The sequence below is a fragment of the Schistocerca piceifrons genome, chromosome 1 (assembly GCF_021461385.2).
Source record: "Schistocerca piceifrons isolate TAMUIC-IGC-003096 chromosome 1, iqSchPice1.1, whole genome shotgun sequence".
Taxonomy (NCBI): domain Eukaryota; kingdom Metazoa; phylum Arthropoda; class Insecta; order Orthoptera; family Acrididae; genus Schistocerca; species Schistocerca piceifrons.
In genome coordinates this window covers 678,017,748-678,035,851 of record NC_060138.1, presented here as the reverse complement: position 1 = coordinate 678,035,851, position 18,104 = coordinate 678,017,748, and the positions used below count along the sequence as shown (strand labels likewise).

The 18,104-nt window shown below is 37.6% G+C and overlaps 1 protein-coding gene across 1 annotated transcript in view; it reads right to left on the bottom strand.

Moving 5' to 3' along the window:
- Positions 1 to 6,226: 6,226 nt before the first annotated feature.
- LOC124805493 (odorant receptor Or2-like) overlaps positions 6,227 to 18,104 on the bottom strand; it is a 37,582-nt gene continuing 25,704 nt past the window's right edge. Inside the window, exons 3-4 of the mRNA XM_047266060.1 lie at positions 17,821 to 17,976; positions 6,227 to 6,561 (exon numbers count right to left, since the gene is read on the bottom strand). Of these exons, the coding sequence (XP_047122016.1) occupies positions 6,508 to 6,561; positions 17,821 to 17,976 (210 nt within the window). The 3' untranslated portion in view covers positions 6,227 to 6,507. The remainder of the gene's footprint in view (positions 6,562 to 17,820; positions 17,977 to 18,104) is intronic.

Below are 18,104 nucleotides of genomic sequence, written 5' to 3'. Positions count from 1 at the left end.
GATTCCATCCTTGGTAGATAATTCATGCTAGTATTTTGCAACCATAATTTTTAAACTGATGGTCTGGTAATATTCATACTTGTCTGCACCACTGTCTTTTGAATTGGAATTGTTAAATTATTCATGAAACCTGAAAATATTTAGCCTGTTTCATTAGGTGGGATAGCTTTGTCATGGTTGGTTCTGCCAAAAATCTTAATAAATCTGAGAAACTGTCACCTGCTCAAGATGCCTTGTTTCAACTTATATATTTCAGAACTATTGAAGTATTGTGCCTCCCAACTCATAATGCTGTCTTCAGATTTCTTTTCTTTGTATAGTGCTTTTGGATATACCTTCCATCTTTCAGCCTTTGCTCCTTCACTAAGTGCTTGTAGTGATAAAATTGTGCTCCATGTCAAATTCTATTAGGTGGCTTCATGTTTCATTAAGCCCCCCTACCTACAATTCATGTTCATCTGCTATTTTTCCTTCTCTTCCTTTTCATACTATCAAAGCAGAGTCTCTCCCCCCCCCCCCCCCCCCCCCCCCCCAAAAAAATCACAATTAAAGGCATCAAATAAAGTCCAAAAATAATTTGTATTTTGATTCTGCAACTTTTGAGGCACATTACTAACATTAATGTAAGCTCAAATATCTCTCATTTATACCTTTGTCATCTTTTCACAAGACATACATAGGAGAAGCAATTCATTGGTTGACTCGGAGGACAAGAAACTGAATTATACCTGATGTCTCTATTGTAATCACATTAAAATGTTTTTGAAATATAACATGTTTTCATTTTGAGTATAAAATATAAATTAATTTCTCCTAGCCCCATACAGATTCCTAACCTGACGCATGACTAATTCATCTCCCTACTGTTATTTATTGCATCCACATCACATTTATCATTATAAATCTTTGTGAATTTTAGCAGCTATGAAAATACTTCAGTCACAAGTTTTCAGGACTATCTGTAATGGATTAAGAATCTATATGAGACTAGGAGAAATAGACTTTTTAGTCTGATATAAAAACATGTTGTATTAAAATTTGAGTTTTATTTAAGTAATTACCTCATTATTAGGCCTACTCCTGGATGAAATGTAACAGCACAGGCACTTAAGTACTCACCGGGGCTGTCAGGAAAAAAGGGGGCAGCAAAGGCACATGGCAACAGGACAAGGATGAGATGTACAGCACATATGGGGGTGAAAACGTTTTGGGATGTGTGACAGAGGAGGAAACCCACAATTCTCAATGACAGTAGCAAAATGAGGACTGAAGAAGGTGGCATTCAAAAAGCAGAGTTGGGAGAGGAGATACAGAAGATAGTTATGTACAAAGTTCAGGCTAGGGATCCAAAGGGCATGAGTACTTAAGCAGCTATTGAAGTAATTGGTCTATTGTGGTGGGCAGTATCTTCAGCAACAGCTCAGTGGTGGCTATTCATGGTAGTAGGTTTTTTCACAAAATTTCAATCACCAGTTATCTCCTCCAAATGCAAAAATATCCTGTAGTCACCCATGTACATTTGGAGAAATGACCACCATAAGAGAAATCTGAGTGCCCTGCACATATTAAAGTGTTTGTCTTTCCTGCACACTGTTCAAGAATGAAATGGTAGAAAAATACTGGTTCGATAAATCCTCTGCCAGGCACTTAAGAGTGAATTTGAGCAGTTGTATAGATGTAGGTGGGTGTTTACTTGTCATCCTCACATAGAATTCTGCACAGTAATTGAAGGACAGCTGGTATATATGTGGCTGCTGTCACTTATGGTTCCACTATTTATATAATGGGAAGTTAATGACTGGGCTCTGAGATAAGGTGATTGTTGGATGTATGTAACAAGTGTTGCACCTGTGTCTTCCATAAGGGAATAACCAGTGTGCAGCAGGATTGCCTGCAGAGCCAGGAGAAGAGTAAAGTAGGATAATGCATAGGTTTGGCAGTGATACAGTTATTTCAATACAGACTGTAAAATTTTGGATAAGATATCTCTCATCTTGGGGCACAGTGTGGGGCAGTCTTAATTCCCTGGTGAAGGATGTTGTAGAGTTTTTACAAATCACATTGAAAGTAGTATGGGTCAGTGGCTGGTTTAAATACCATCCCCAGCTTGATTATTCTTAAACAGCTGGGGAACAGAGGGCTTGGTCTGCAAAGAGTCGGTTAAGTCACTCTCATGCAGAGCAAAAAGGAAGAAAATTTAACAGAATATGGAATCATATCAGCAAAGAGTAGTGAGAGAATTTGTGGGAAGTTTGTGACATTCTGTTCAGAGGATAACTAGTAAGTCAAAGAACACACCTTAATGGTTCAGATATTCTTAGTAATGAGAAAATGGGATGTTAAATAGCAAAAAATGTAACAGGAAAAAGACAAGATATAACAGACTGTTAGGTCAAAAGTGGTACCTTAGGTAGCTGAACCACTGAGACTACTATCATTACTGGTATTTGTTCATTTCGTAATTTCACTATTCATTAGTTTACATGAGCCAATGATTATCTTATCTGCAATACAGTTTCATTCCTCATTTATGGGTAATTAACTGAATGAAATTCTACAACAAACCAATATTTTTGCCTTTCGTGAGAAAGGCAAAAAAATAAAAAAATAAAATAAAAATAAAAAAATACACAATTAACATGAAATAGTAAAGTACCTGTTAACAGAGATTTTAATTTTGGTCTTTTATTAAAAATTGAAGCAACAAGTGGAAGAAAATCACTTCCGTTTAAATGGTTTCAAATTAATTTCATATCTGCAAAGAAAGGAAAGTGGAAGAATAAAAATACATGGATGACATAACCAGTTTCATTTAGTTGTATAATAATTTTAGGTATTACTGTACATATCATTGTGGTTTATTGTGGTTTTTGCAAATAAAACCTGTGAAGAGCAAAGAAAAGATTTTCCCCCCTCTCAGGGTTTTTATTGATCACATCTCATGTTTCTGTTTGAGTATGTTATTGACACTTAAATGTAAATACTTATTAAGTGGGTGAATAAATAAATGGGGCAAGCACAGGTGTCACATTAGAGCAACACCATACCTCAACACACAGTCTACAAAAAAAATTTACATTTCCTGATACTGAACATGCGGAGGGATGATCTTTTTAACATGGAAGAGAACTTTAGTGTGCTTAAAAAAATACAATTGTTTAGTTTTCTATGTGCTACAGATAAAGGTACAGTAGCATTTATTTTATTTATTTTCAAGTTCCATGGATCCTTGATGCAAGTGTATTGCTACAATATGGAATGTGTCAGATTATTACAATAATAAACATATGTAAATGGTCAAGAAACACAATCTGTGCCATATGTAAGCAGATACATGACAAGTGTTCAAATAAGAACGTAAATTATAGAAGTAATGATGGGTACACAAACAAATTATGAGGCTTACATTATAACTCATGTAAAATGCATTGTCAACAATTGATGTACAGTGCTACATAGTCATTTCTTATAGGAATGCTTAATATTGAACACATTTCACCAATTATTACACACTGTCAAAAAATTCCTTTAAAGAATAGAAAGAACTACTCAAAAGATCAAGTTTTAGTTGTTTTGTGAATTTAGTCTTATCCCCAATGACTGATTAAACATAAACTCGAAGTTTATTGTATAGTTTCATGCTTGAATAATGTACTACTTTCTGTACCATGCTGAGATTTTTATATCTTTGTGAAGATTATGTTTACTTCTTGTATCATGATCATGATATTCGCCATTTGTCCTGTAGATTGTCTGATTATTGTTAACAAAGCACATTAGTGAAAACTGTATTGCAATTGCGCAGTGAGGGTCCCCATTCATTTGAATAAGTTTCTACAAGAGCATCTAGGGTGCACTCTACCCATAATTTGATGACTCTCTTCTGTCCAATAAAGGCTTTATTTGGTTGTGGCGGGTTTCCCAAGAAATTGGTGCCATACATCACAAGTGAATGGAAATATCCAAACTATGCAGCTTTGATTGTTGCCAAGCCACAAACAGACGAAACTTAGTGAATTGAAAATGCTGCTGAATTCAGTTGATAGGTTGATGATGTGAACTGACTAAATTAGAGTGTTGTTAATGTGTAATCCCGTGAATTTGGAAGACTCAGCTCTCAATATTTCTTTTTTACCATGTTTTAGTTCAATATTCTCCAGTTTTTTTGTTTCCTATTTGAAACTGAAGGAATTGGGTACTGCTAACATTGGGAGACAGACCAGTATAAGTGAACCAATCTAGACTTTCTTTGAATATAGTGGTCCCAGAGTTCTGTAGACTGCAGTTTGGTACTTCCTCTATCATAATGGTTGTGTCATCTGCAAATAGGGTGTAGTCCGCTTTATGTGCCATACACTGTGGTAGATCACTGATAAATATTAGGAAAAGTAAGGGACCAAGCATCGTGCCCTGTGGTACTCCACAATTCCCTGTGCCACAATCGAGGCAGGAGGGTACCACTGCAGAATTATTCAGTACTAACTTCTGCCTTCTGTCCTCTAGATATGATTCAAGCTACATCCGTACTTTACTATGTAAGTCATAGCACTCAGCCTTCATAAGCAGAATTTTGTGATCTACGCAGTTGAATGCTTAAGACAGATCACAAAACATTCCAACTGGTGACATTTTATTGTTTACAGATTCGAGGACATGGTTGACAAATGAGAAAATGGTGTGTTCAGTTGAAATACCCTTCTGGAATCCAAACTGATTTTTATCAAGGATTTTATATTTATTAAGATGATTCATGATTCACTTTTATACAGTGATATCTTTATGAGAATCTCTGGCTAACATGATACATATTCAAAGAACATATTAAATGTAATTTCAATTAGTTATCAAAATAAGTAATATTTTACAATGCAAGTATTTTATTTGTAATACCTATTGTTACTTCCTCTAACCAATATTTGAACTGATTGAACAGTAAGTATTTTGCAAAGGCTTTTTGAGACTTTGGGACAATTTGTGAACTCTGCCTTAACAGTTCAGAACAGTATCACAGCCATGGATTTCAAAATACAGCAAATTGTAAAATGTCTCCTTGTGTCTGACACATTGCTATATGTAATCAGAAAAATCAATTCAGTTTCTCAACAGCCATTGAGCTCTCTCAATAAAATAACAATCAGTAATAAGTTTTCATTTCCTGTAAGTACATAATTTACCCATACATCTCAGTATTTCTGCTTTTGGTTATATAATGCTTCAGATAGAACTGAGTTTAATTTGATCTTGTAATGTTACAATGTATATAGCAAGAGTGTATGTAATATAGGGTGCATCAAAAATGGGAAAAATTCATCACTCATTTCCTAAGGAGAAACCATTTTGATTATGCTAACACCACTGATTACAAAGAACAATGTATAAAAATTAAATTTAATAGGTATTCTTTAATACATTAAAATACCTCGTGTCATCTTTGTGGGCTTGGCGATCAACAACTAATCCATTATACATTAGCATTTTAAGAATTTTTTCTGAAACCTGATATTTGTGAAACTAGTTCCTAGTTCCTGGAAAAAATCCATCTTTAATAGAGCTGTTTACTATTTCCAGCAAAGGTGTGTTTATTTCTTCACTTACTAATATTATGAAACTCGATGTTCCATCACCACCAGCTAATATCCTGGCCTTTAGTTTCTGTACAGCTTTTCCTCGTGTCATCTTTTGTGGGCTTGGCGTGCTTATTTTTTTTGTGTTGTTTGGACTGGACAAACATATTAAATATTTAGTAAATAAATTGTGTAGCTTCTATTTGCAATGCAAGTATCAAGCAGTACTACTGGCAAGGACATGTATAAAATAGCAGACCTTCGTTATTTTCAATCAGTTAAGAGAAATCCAATCCACGTACTGAAACTACAGAAAAAAAAATGGAAATGTGCTCTGGACACTCAAGGGAATGATGTCACCCACTACTTACAATCTTACACCTGTTAACAGTAACCTGCCTGAAGATTTATGACATTGTAATATTATATACACCAAATCACAGGAATCATTCTGACCAAGAAATACAATAAATAAACAGTTTTATGCTTGCTACCTTTTGTTTCAAATTATATGCAAATGAAAATACACAGGGTTATATACGTAGCAAAGTCCAATGGGAAAAAAAGGTATTGCACTACGGAAATGTTACTTACTCATTGACATCTGAGCTGATAGTTTGAGTATAGCAGAGTTCATTCATTATTGGGTGAGTAATAATTAAAAAAAAAAGATTGTCTGTCGTCAGCTGTAGTGTTATACCAGTGAAGTTATTGTAAGGTTAAAGGAATCAGAAGAAAAGAAAATTTTAAGGTGACTGTTTTCTCTCTCTTTCCTTCTTCATCTATAAGGAAAACAACTACCTGTACTGAGCCCTCTTGGTAAAATGAAACAGTGAAATGAATATTGTGTTAAGAAGTGTGTATCTCTAAACATTAGAGAAACCACTCAGTCCGCTAGTGCAGGCACAGGATAGTGATTACTTTTCTACAGTCAACATTTACTTCATTCATTGAGTCTGGTGAGAAGAGTAAAATATGAATATGAAATCTGCAAAACCTGAAAAGAGAACAAAGGCTGTTATTGTCTTATCAAGATCCTATAAAACATTTTCAGTTTATAAGGATGATCGCACATGCACACCAAATCACAGTAATCATTCTGACCAAGAAATACAATAAATAAACAGTTTTATGCTTGCTACTTTTTGTTTCAAATTATATGCAAATGAAAATACACAGGGTTATGTACGTAGCAAAGTCCAATGGGAAAAAAGGTATCGCACTACAGAAATGAGGTGCGCGCGCGCGCCCACACACACACACACACACACACACACACACACACACAGATTAGAACCATTAGAACCAACAACATTATGTGACTTCTCCCATAAAATAATGTGGAGAGGTTTGGAATTTAGCCCATGACACTGTGTGACATAGCATGGTGGATTCTTTCCATCTGTTATTGTTTTCCTACTCCCGAAAATGACCAGTTTTTGTACTTTATTTTCAACACATTTACCTACTGGCATGATTTACTTACCCAAAAATCTCAAGATCTTATTTAATTTCACACGATTTTATTATTGATCTGTTTACAGTGATGTAATTAGTTTTCATTGTGTTATTCGTAATTTGAAAATATAATTAATTGATGTCAGTCCTACAATTTGCAACATGCAGAAACCTATGGGCTAATCGGTAAAATCCGATGTAATGATCTACACCATTCAAAAACTAAGCATTCTGATTTTCCAGTAACGTATTTTAAATGACCTAAAACTAATTATTTTATGATATAATTGAACTTGAAGTTCTGAGTCACTACTAATATTCATTGCAAACTTTACCCTAACTACTGTTAAGATTCTGAGTTTTGGCTACTTACTGCTGTTACTTTTTCTGTGCAGAATGACATACATTAATTAATTACTGCACCAATTAATAATTTCACATAATGTATCCTAATTTGCATTACGATGCAAGGTGATCTGCATAACATAAGAATAATGATGTCCATGAATTTTTCTAAATTTGCCATAATCAAATTAGTAAAAATAGTGAAATCCAACCTAGCCATTTTTCAAAACATTACATAATTTTCAAAATTAGTTTTTTCCAATATCAGTCTTTATAAGACTATCTCAATCCCAAAATTTCCAGTTTTCTGTCAGAAAGCTCACTAGTAAGACAAGTATCAGGTGTACCACAGTGTTGACTAATGCCAATACTCTACATGTTCTGTACGTGAAAATGTAAGCACCCACATCCCCAAAATTCAAGAACTGTAGTAACTTTTGTATGATTACTGTAACATAAATTAAGGAATATTTTAACTGAGCTCTTTCAAGACTGATAGGAAGTGTGGAATGTCATTGTCATCAAAAAGAGTGATTGTTGGACGTAGTGATCTTCATTATGGACTGAATTAAATGAACTACTGAAGTGTAATCCACTGTAATAAATTTTTACAGGATTTTGCAGGTGTGAATGACTTTTTCAAGAAGATGTGACCTGCTATGTACTTTCCTACATACTGTTTTGAAAAATGGCTAGGTTGGATTTTACTGTTTTTAATGAACTGCAATAGAACAATTAACTACGACACAGTTATTGTAGGTATTGATCTTGTTCTGTGAGCTAATAAATTTTTTTTAGTTGACAAACTGGTCACCATTATCAACAATCAAATATTGCAAGGAATAAATGTGTGTGTTGTGATTCTTCAGTTTCTCCCGGCGTATTTGTTGCTCGAACAGTCCACGGGTATACTGCCGGTTCATAGTGTCCAACGGGCACAATATTTCGGCGATCAGACATGTCACCATCGTCAGCGCACCTGGCGATGGCAACATGTCTGATCGCCGAAATGTTGTGCCCACTGGACGCTATGAACCAGCAGTATACCCGTGTACTGTTCGTGTAATGTGTGTGTGTGTTAGTACAATCTAAATTATGGTGTCATGTATATGACTGCCGAACAGTGAAGTGAAGGCAGTGGTAGGTTGAACACAGCAGGAAAAAGTAAGAATGTATTTATCTTTTATTTTAAGGAGGGGGGGGGGGGGAGGCAGAATATGCAGAACCAGATCTCTGTAGAAGACATAGGAAATGGAGATCTGCTGTATGTAACACTGAACTGCATGGTGGAAGCAACTGTAGCATTTATGGGGTCACTAAAGTCATTCAAAGCAGGTTACGCATGCAAACAATAATTTAATTTGAGATTTCCATTTTTAATAGAATCAGTCTTACAAATTTAAGAAACTTTAGGAGTAGACAGAAAATATAGTTTTAATGAAATGTTCACAAATAAATAATGAATGCAAGAAACAAGGTAAACCTGGATGCCTGGTGCCACCTAAAGGAATCTAAATTCTTATGTCGTAAGTTTACATGCTTAATGCATACTTCAAGAATTAAAGAGTGCAGATATTTATTTGAAATGGATGAAAGATATGAAAGACCAGGTTGAGAATAATTATTTTTGTTACTTGTTTTTAAATTTAAGTTTCATCACTATGTCTAGCCAAAGATGGTATAACTTAAACTAGGATCTCACTTGGTAGGAATGAGGCCACCCTGAGTTGAAAAATACTGCTACTCAGTTCTTTTTACTATAGGTGAGCATCATGTTTGGACACATTATTAAATGATTAAAGATGCAGAATAGAAAGTAACATGAATACTGTGGTGTCACCGCCAGACACCACACTTGCTAGGTGGTAGCCTTTAAATCGGCCGCGGTCCGGTAGTATACGTCGGACCCGCGTCAGACCAAGCGCCGCCACACGGCAGGTCTAGAGAGACTTCCTAGCACTCGCCCCAGTTGTACAGCCGACTTAGCTAGCAATGGTTCACTGACAAATTACGCTCTCATTTGCCGAGACGATAGTTAGGGTAGCCTTCAGCTATGTCATTTGCTACGACCTAGCAAGGCGCCATTATCAATTGCTATTTATCTTGTGATGCATGTACCATCAGACCGATGTTCACCAATTATGGATTAAAGTTAAGTATTCCAACAGCTACGTACTTTATTTGCTAGACTCAAATCCTTTAACTGTTCCAGACCTCACGCCAGCCTGCGTGAGCTTAAACGCATGCCTTTCGGCTTTACCTCATAGTGGCTTGGCTGTCTTGCCAAGTCACAACAAATACAACAAAGGACCAAGCAAGCTATATAAGCACACACTCACACCCCAGCATCTTTAAGTTGGTCACTGTAGGAAGTCACCTGTGCACTGTTCCTCCACTACACTGTCACCACCCCTGTCTTCTACCTACAGAAGTGGTGAGAACAGAACACAGCAATTGTTGACTTCACTACTAATGGATGTGAAACCGCATTTTCTCTCATTCTCAATACACAACATGCTTGATAGTCAAGTGGCAAATACTGAGAACCCTCCATATGTTAAGTGGTGCATTATGACCAAGGCAAGTATTTTTTTACATTTTTCCTGGATAGAACTTACAACTAAATCCTTGTAGCAGCAACTCAGTGACATAATGTATTGACAAAGTTGTAAGAATTCTCTTTTTTTCAAACCGCAGATGGCATGAGCTCTCGCTTTTCAGTAACCTCTATATCAGTATTGGCCAGGCCGCCATTGAACTCATTGACAAAGCCCATTGTATAAGAAAATACTGAATGGCTAATAAAGATTCTCTTTCATTTACTGTGACAGTCTCTGTTGGGATAATATTCTCCACGTGAGATTCACTTTTAGGCAAAATCAGCCATGTAACATACATCAGTGCTTCAGTTTCTACAACATTTCTTCCATCTTTGTACAATATCGTTTGGCTGGATTTTCAGTTCAAGAAGGCACACCTACAGTTACACTAAGCCAACACCTCACTTGATGATACAGGCTGTGAAGCCTGCAAAAGGCAAGAATCCAGATTTGAATCCAGGATCAGCACACTGTCGTAATATCAGGAAGTTTAAAACAATATCCTTTCCAGAATTGATAGTGTTGGGCAGTTATGTTATTGAGGGAAACTGCAAGGCAGTTTAGCATTTTCAATCCATTTAGCTTAAAGAAAGAAGAGATTCTTTGTGGGCTACCTAAATCCCTCTACATTAGTGGATGTTGTTTTTCCTCAAGGTACACTCAACCTGTTTGGAGTATCAGAAGTCTGTGAAGTAAAGACTACTGTATTCTCACAAGAACTAGGGAAATGCAAGTCAGCTCAGAGTGAGTTTCAAATGCCTAAGTAAGTCTAATGCAACTGATATGTGGCAGCAGCACCATAGCTGGTATGCTGCTGACAGTTTTGCCTCAACTGTCATCCACCCTACTGAAGAAGACTGCACATTAGGTTTTATGGGATTTAATATTCTATCATTTCGTGATACAGATAGTGAATCCTAGAGTTTGTCCTCTGCGACACATATAGCTTCACAGGTGCACCCAATAGTGGTTGCTCAGAATTTACAGTAACAGAAATTGGGGTGGAGTAATGAAAGTCATCTGAGGCAGAACCTCAAATATCTCAGCAACCCTAATAAAAAAAGGTGAGTTCTGTCCACCAGAGGTTGTCTACTATGACTGTTTTGCCTCAATAGTCACCCACCCTGTCTGGACTAAGAGATCAGGAATCATGGGTTCAAGAAACCAAAACCTGGTTAATTCTAAGTGAGCTGTTCAAGGTGGTCACGATTTGGCATGACCTATGAGACAGTTGTAACTTATTGAATCTTCTGGACACAGCAAGTATTAGTGACCCCCCCCCCCCCCTCTCAGTTTCATTTAAGGGTACTGAGACCATAATTATAAAGACTTCCCTCTGAGTTCCACCGAAATTATTTTTGTCTCTTGTAATATTGTTGTGTAAGTTGCTTCTTATCTGGAACTGATTTGCATTATTGGCCAAAAAATACAACTAAAATGTAAATACACTAGGAACTGATTGCATAAATACCAAGGTCTTCAAAACATATATGCATAATAACCTTATTGCTCACTTTCACAGAAGAAATACTTTTTTTTCTGCTGTATTATCCAAGATAGTCATTGTTTGCAGATCAGCAAGAGAGAGGTATTTCTGAGTAAATAAACTTCAAACTAATGTTTTTGTTAGACTTTTGAATGTGCTGATTTATTTTGCTTGTTATCCATACATGCGCTACGAAACTTTACATTCTTTATGCTATTGTTAAATAAAAGTTAAGTGTATTAAAAGTTCACTATTTGGTAAAAGGCACAATTAATGATGAATGTTTCACATAGCTAACGGTGGTCCACTTGTTTTACAAAAAATGGTTCAAATGGCTTTGAGCACTATGGGACTTAACAGCCGAGGTCATCAGTTCCCTAGAACTTAGAACTACTTAAACCTAACTAACCTAATGACATCACACACATCCATGCCAGAGGCAGGATTCGAACCTGCGACCATAGCGATTGCGCGGTTCCACGCTGAAGCGCCTAGAACTGCTCGGCCACACCGGCTGGCCTTGTTTTACAACTAGCCACTCCATTATCAAATTTCCTTACATACCGTATTTACTCAAATCTGAGCCGCACTTTTTTCCAGTTTTTGTAATCCAAAAAACCGCCTGCGGCTTAGAATCGATAGCAAAGTAAGCGGAAGTTCTGAAAACTGTTGGTAGGTGCCGCCACAACTGACTTCTGCCGTCGAATATATGTAGCGCTACACAGGCATGGTTTGCAGGCACAAAGATAAATACTGGCACCAAAACCTCAGTGTCAATAAATAAATTAAAAAAAAAAAAAGTAGAAGACGAGCTTTTTTCTCCGCCCCGAGTTTCGACCACTGCATTTTCATACATTATGCAACAAAGTAAACAGAAATTCCGTATTCATCTTCGAATATAGCAGCCTTTCAAATATTCGTAGCAACAAAAATAAATTTCTTTACACTAAAATACCAACAATGCACAAGGCTTTAGGATTGTTGCACGAGTTGATACGCTGGAGCTCATTAAGATTTCACGTAGTGGCACCTATAGCTTTGTGGAATTTTGTAAAGTGCTTGTTGGTGTTAGTGAACCATAATGAATCGCTTTCATTATAGTGCCAAATTCAAGAGGGGAGTTATTTCTTCTGCGGAACAAAGTTCTAATCATGCTGCAGGTCTGCGATACGGGATTGAGAGCAACGTGTCGATGGCGACAGCCGAGAGAGAAATTATTTGGATGTTCAAGTAGCAGCAAAGTGTGGCCGATATCATGCACTAGATGTGATTTTAAATGAATTTGTTAAGGAACAGCGTCAGCAATTCCTGCCTGTGAACGCAGAAATTTTAAAAATTAAGGCACATTAAATTGCTAGAGAGCAAAAAATAAAAAATTTTAAGGCTAGTCGCAGCTGGATTGATCTGTTTATGAAGCGCTGAAGTTTTTCACTTCGGACACGAACTTCAGTTGCACAGAAGCTGTCGAAAAATTATTAAGAAAAGCTTGTGGAATTTCAACGCTTCATAATTAGGTGGCGCACAGAAAAGCAATACCTTCTAGGTCAGATAGGAAATGCTGCTCAAACTTCTGTATATTTTGACATGCCGTCAAATTATACGGTTTACGCCAAAGGAAAGAAAGACATAAATGTTCTTACATCAGGGGGTGAAAAGCAGTGGATGTCCGTCTTGCTTGCTTGCGCAGCAGATGGACATAAATTACCCCCATTCATAGTTTTCAAGCGAAAGACTTTACCCAAATCGGAAGTGTTTCCAAAAACTGTAATTGTACGAACAAACGAAACTGGGTGGTTTTCGAAGGACATGGTGCTGGAATGGATTAGGCATGTGTGGAATTGTCGTCCTGGCGCAATGCTTGGTTTATGCAAGTGATCTCTCGTTTGCGCAGTCTGTTGGTGATAGATGTGTACGCAGGTCATACAACATCTGCAGTAAAACGAGAATTAGAGGAAAGCAAACCGGACTTGCCATAATTCCAGGCGGGATGACGTCAATTCTGCAACCACCTGACGTCTGTTTGAATAAACCATTTAAGAACAAGCTTAAACGAATATACATAGGCTGGCTTTCGAAAAGTGACAGACAACGGACACCAACAGGACGTGTAAAACGCGCATGTTTGTCACAAGTGTGCCTATGGATTTATGATGCATGGAAGTGTGTTCCAAATCAGGCTGTGCAACAAGCATTTAAAAAATATTCGATATCCAATGCACTATATGGTACGGAGGACGATGCTCTGCATGAAGAAATGAGCAACAAAGACTAGACGATGCTCTGCATGAAGAAATGAGCAACAAAGACTCGAGTGATAGTGATACAGAATCATGACTGATCTTTTAAACATTTCTTATAAGATGTATTACAAACCTAATAAAATTTTGTTTTAAATTTCAGCGTTTAATTTCTAAGTTATTTTCATTCTTATTTTATAAGTGTTGCTACTCTGCATTGCACAGGTTAGAGAAGTGTGGAGAGCTGCATTAAACCAGCCTACGGACTGAGGACAACAACAACACACGCTGCATTTGAAGTCATCACTAAAAATCCACTACTGGCAAGACTGTTTGGGATATATGTCAATATGGCCAACTCTACGTTCTGAATTTTTTCCTACTTGTGACAAAAGATTTTTGCTAATATGAACTTTTATGAGTCGTGAATCACATGCAGTATTCTCTTCACCATAAGAATAATACGAATATAAACATTATGCCATGTATTCTTTTGTGTTTGCTGCTATCTCATTTAAATCCTGTCTGCCTAATAAATTAAAAATGGTTCAAATGGCTCTGAGCACTATGGGAGTTAACATCTGAGGTCATCAGTCCCTAGAACTTAGAACTACTTAAACCTAACTAACCTAAGGACATCACACACATCCATGCCCCAGGCAGGATTCGAACCTGCGATCGTGCGGTTCCAGAATGTAGCGCCTAGAACCGCTCGGCCACCCCGGTTGGCGCCGAATAAACTACGAAACTAGAGTGAGACAACAGCAAACGCGGAGGAATATACACGTCATGTTTATATTCGTATTATTCTTATGCTGATTAGTGATACCGTCAGAAATGAAGCACGGCAACTGACTAGATTTTTAAATCTAAGACGACTCTAATTTCTGTGCAGAACGTAATGTACTAAAGAAGCGTCTGCAAAGATTTTCCAACGGTGAAAAATTTGCGCTTAACTCTCATTCAGAACATCTATCATACGCAGTCTATTATTTGGTTCTTGCTGATCATTATCAACGAAAGCAGCAGTGTCAGTAACAACAAATATGGCCGTGAACGGCGACAGGTTGTCAACACTAATTATCAGAATGCGACAAACAATGCATGACACAGTACAATAATGCATTTTCGTCTTACAGTGACGTAAACACCTATAACAAAGAGAACGGCACTTATCAGATCAAAGCAAAATAAGCAATCGATTCAAACCAGACGAAGCACGTGAAAAAGGAAGGGTACCCGACTGTTCCTAAAATTTTCAGGCAAACAACAGGATGTCAGTAACTTAGTGACACAATGTTTCAACTCAGTCTTCTGGCCACCTTCAGTTATACAGGGTGTTACAAAAACGTACGGCCAAACTTTCAGGAAACATTCCTCACAACAAAGAAAGAAAATATGTTATGTGGACATGTGTCCGGAAACGCTTACTTTCCATGTTAGAGCTTATTTTATTACTTCTCTTCAAATCACATTAATCATGGAATGGAAACACACAGCAACTGAACGTACCAGCGTGACTTCAAACACTTTGTTACAGGAAATGTTCAAAATGTCCTCTGTTAGTGAGGATACATGCATCCACCCTCCGTCGCATGGAATCCCTGATGCGCTGATGCAGCCCTGGAGAATGACGTATTGTATCACAGCCGTCCACAATACGAGCATGAAGAGTCTCTACATTTGGTACCGGGGTTGCGTAGACAAGAACTTTCAAATGCCCCCATAAATGAAAGTCAAGAGGGTTGAGGTCAGGAGAGTGTGGAGGCCATGGAATTGGTCCGCCTCTACCAATCCATCGGTCACCGAATCTGTTGCTGAGAAGCGTACGAACACTTCGATCGAAATGTGCAGAAGCTCCATTGTGCATGAACCACATGTGTCGTACTTGTACATGTTCTAGCAGCACAGGTAGAGTATCCCGTATGAAATCATGATAATGTGCTCCATTGAGCGTAGGTGGAAGAACATGGGGCCCAATCAAAACATCTGCACTGAAATGAGGATTGACACATGGTTGGATGAACCATTCGCAGAAGTGTACCCGTGGAGGCCAATCAGCTGCTGATAGTGCCTGCACACGCTGTACATGGTACGGAAACAACTGGTTCTCCCGTAGCACTCTCCATACAGTGACGTGGTCAACGTTACCTTGTACAGCAGCAACTTCTCTGATGCTGACATTAGGGTTATTGTCAACTGCACGAAGAATTGCCTCGTCTATTGCAGGTGTCCTCGTCGTTCTAGGTCTTCCCCAGTCGCGAGTCATAGGCTGGAATGTTCCGTGCTCCCTAAGACGCCGATCAATTGCTTCTAACGTCTTCCTGTCAGGACACCTTCGTTCTGGAAATCTGTCTCGATACAAACGTACCGTGCCACAGCTATTGCCCCATGCTAATCCATACATCAAATGGGCATCTGCCAACTCGGCATTTGTAAACATTGCACTGACTGCAAAACCACGTTCGTGATGAACACTAACCTGTTGATGCTACGTACTGATGTGCTTGATGCTAGTACTGTACAGCAATGAGTTGCATGTCAACACAAGCACCGAAGTCAACATTACCTTCCTTCAATTGGGCCAACTGGCGGTGAATCGAGGAAGTACAGTACATACTGACGAAACTAAAATGAGCTCTAACATGGAAATTAAGCGTTTGCGGACACATGTCCACATAACATCTTTTCTTTATTTGTGTGTGAGGAATGTTTCCTGAAAGTTTGGCCGTACCTTTTTGTAACACTTTGTATACTGGCTACAGTACACTGAGCTGCCCCCTTAAAAACCATGGCGACACACGCATGGTGTACCCAATCACCACTGTGCATATGTTACTTGAGCACGTGCTCTTCTGCTGCAAGTCTGTGCACTCATAAGAGCACCCTCCACAGGGCACAGACTTCCAGCAGAAATGCATGTACTCATGCAACATATTCACAGCAGCATCTGGGGACACCATGCATGTGGCAGAAGGGTTTTAAATAGGGGAGCTCAATGTACTGTAGTCAGTATATACCTGAAGATAGCTAGAACACTCTATGCTGAAATACTGTGGCACACACAATTATATGGAACATATGCAGCATCTCTCTCTCAAGTGCCATCAGGTGCAATTGCTCTGTCATTTCTGGAGATATTTGCAATTTCGTTTCCGTAACGTGTAGCTGGAGTCAGCCCAAATGAATTCAGCTCATCATGTCCTTTATAGAATGGTCAGTGTCAACAGAAAGTGACTGTTTCCCATTACAAACATAATGATTTTGAAAGCAGAATTTTACATCTCATTTGATAAAGAGGTCCCAGATTGATCCAGTGTGATATTTATTTCATTGAATTAAATTAATTTAACAGGGGCAGTACACCATGATGAATAACCAGTACTCCAGGAGCGACTGAGCAGCAGCACTGCTGCCAGGCAGTAGCAGTCACCATGGCCTGGTTATTCTTTGTGTTTTATTGTCCCTGTTAACACATTTCAATGAAAGAAATATCAAACTATTCTAATTTTGAACCACTATAATGAATGAGCACATAAAATTACATTTGTTTTAAAAAAATTCTTTTAACGGAAACAAAGGGTTGCTTTCCTATGACAACAGGCGTAACATGGGTGATGCAGTGAAAAATATTTGTTTGGGGATGACTCCAGCTACATGTTACAAAAATGAAACTGCAAATATCTGCCAAAGCACCAGGGAAAACTCTGATGACTCTTAGGAGAGACTCTATATAGTGCACAATCTGCGACACTATTTTCTAACATTATGTCCTCTCAAAAAATTTTAGTGAACTCAAAAACAGTCAACAGATGAATAGAATTTTCTGTGATTTGTCATAAACATCAGAATTATGCTATACACAAATCAGAGTTCTATGCTTCAGGCAAAATACATTTTCAGCATTAATTCATGTAATGTGGTTTATAACTCCCCTTCTACTATCATTACTAACAAATAGTAAGTTCAGAATTCACATATATCTCCAAGAGACACAACACCAAACATTTAGCTTAGCGTCACAACAAATGACACCTGACAATGAGATTAGTAACATGGAAATTCACTATCCATACTGTACAGATATTAACTGACTTTATCTATAGAATTAAAAAGTTGATTACACTTACTGAGGCGAAGTTTTCCATAGTAAGATCTGCAAATTTTCCAAATGTTATTTTTGGTGGGCGGGTACAGCGAGCCATAATTATGCTTACTGATATTCCATAATCTTTGGAAACATAATACCACTGAGACTCATAAGCTGCCTTTCCAACATTGATACCCTGTTGGTATGTCAAGAGTTTTTACACGTGAATTTTGGAAATGAAATTTGGTACCTATTATCAGATTTATGATACCAAAAAAAACTAAGCTAATTAAAAGAAAATGAAAGAGACAGTTTAACAGCAAT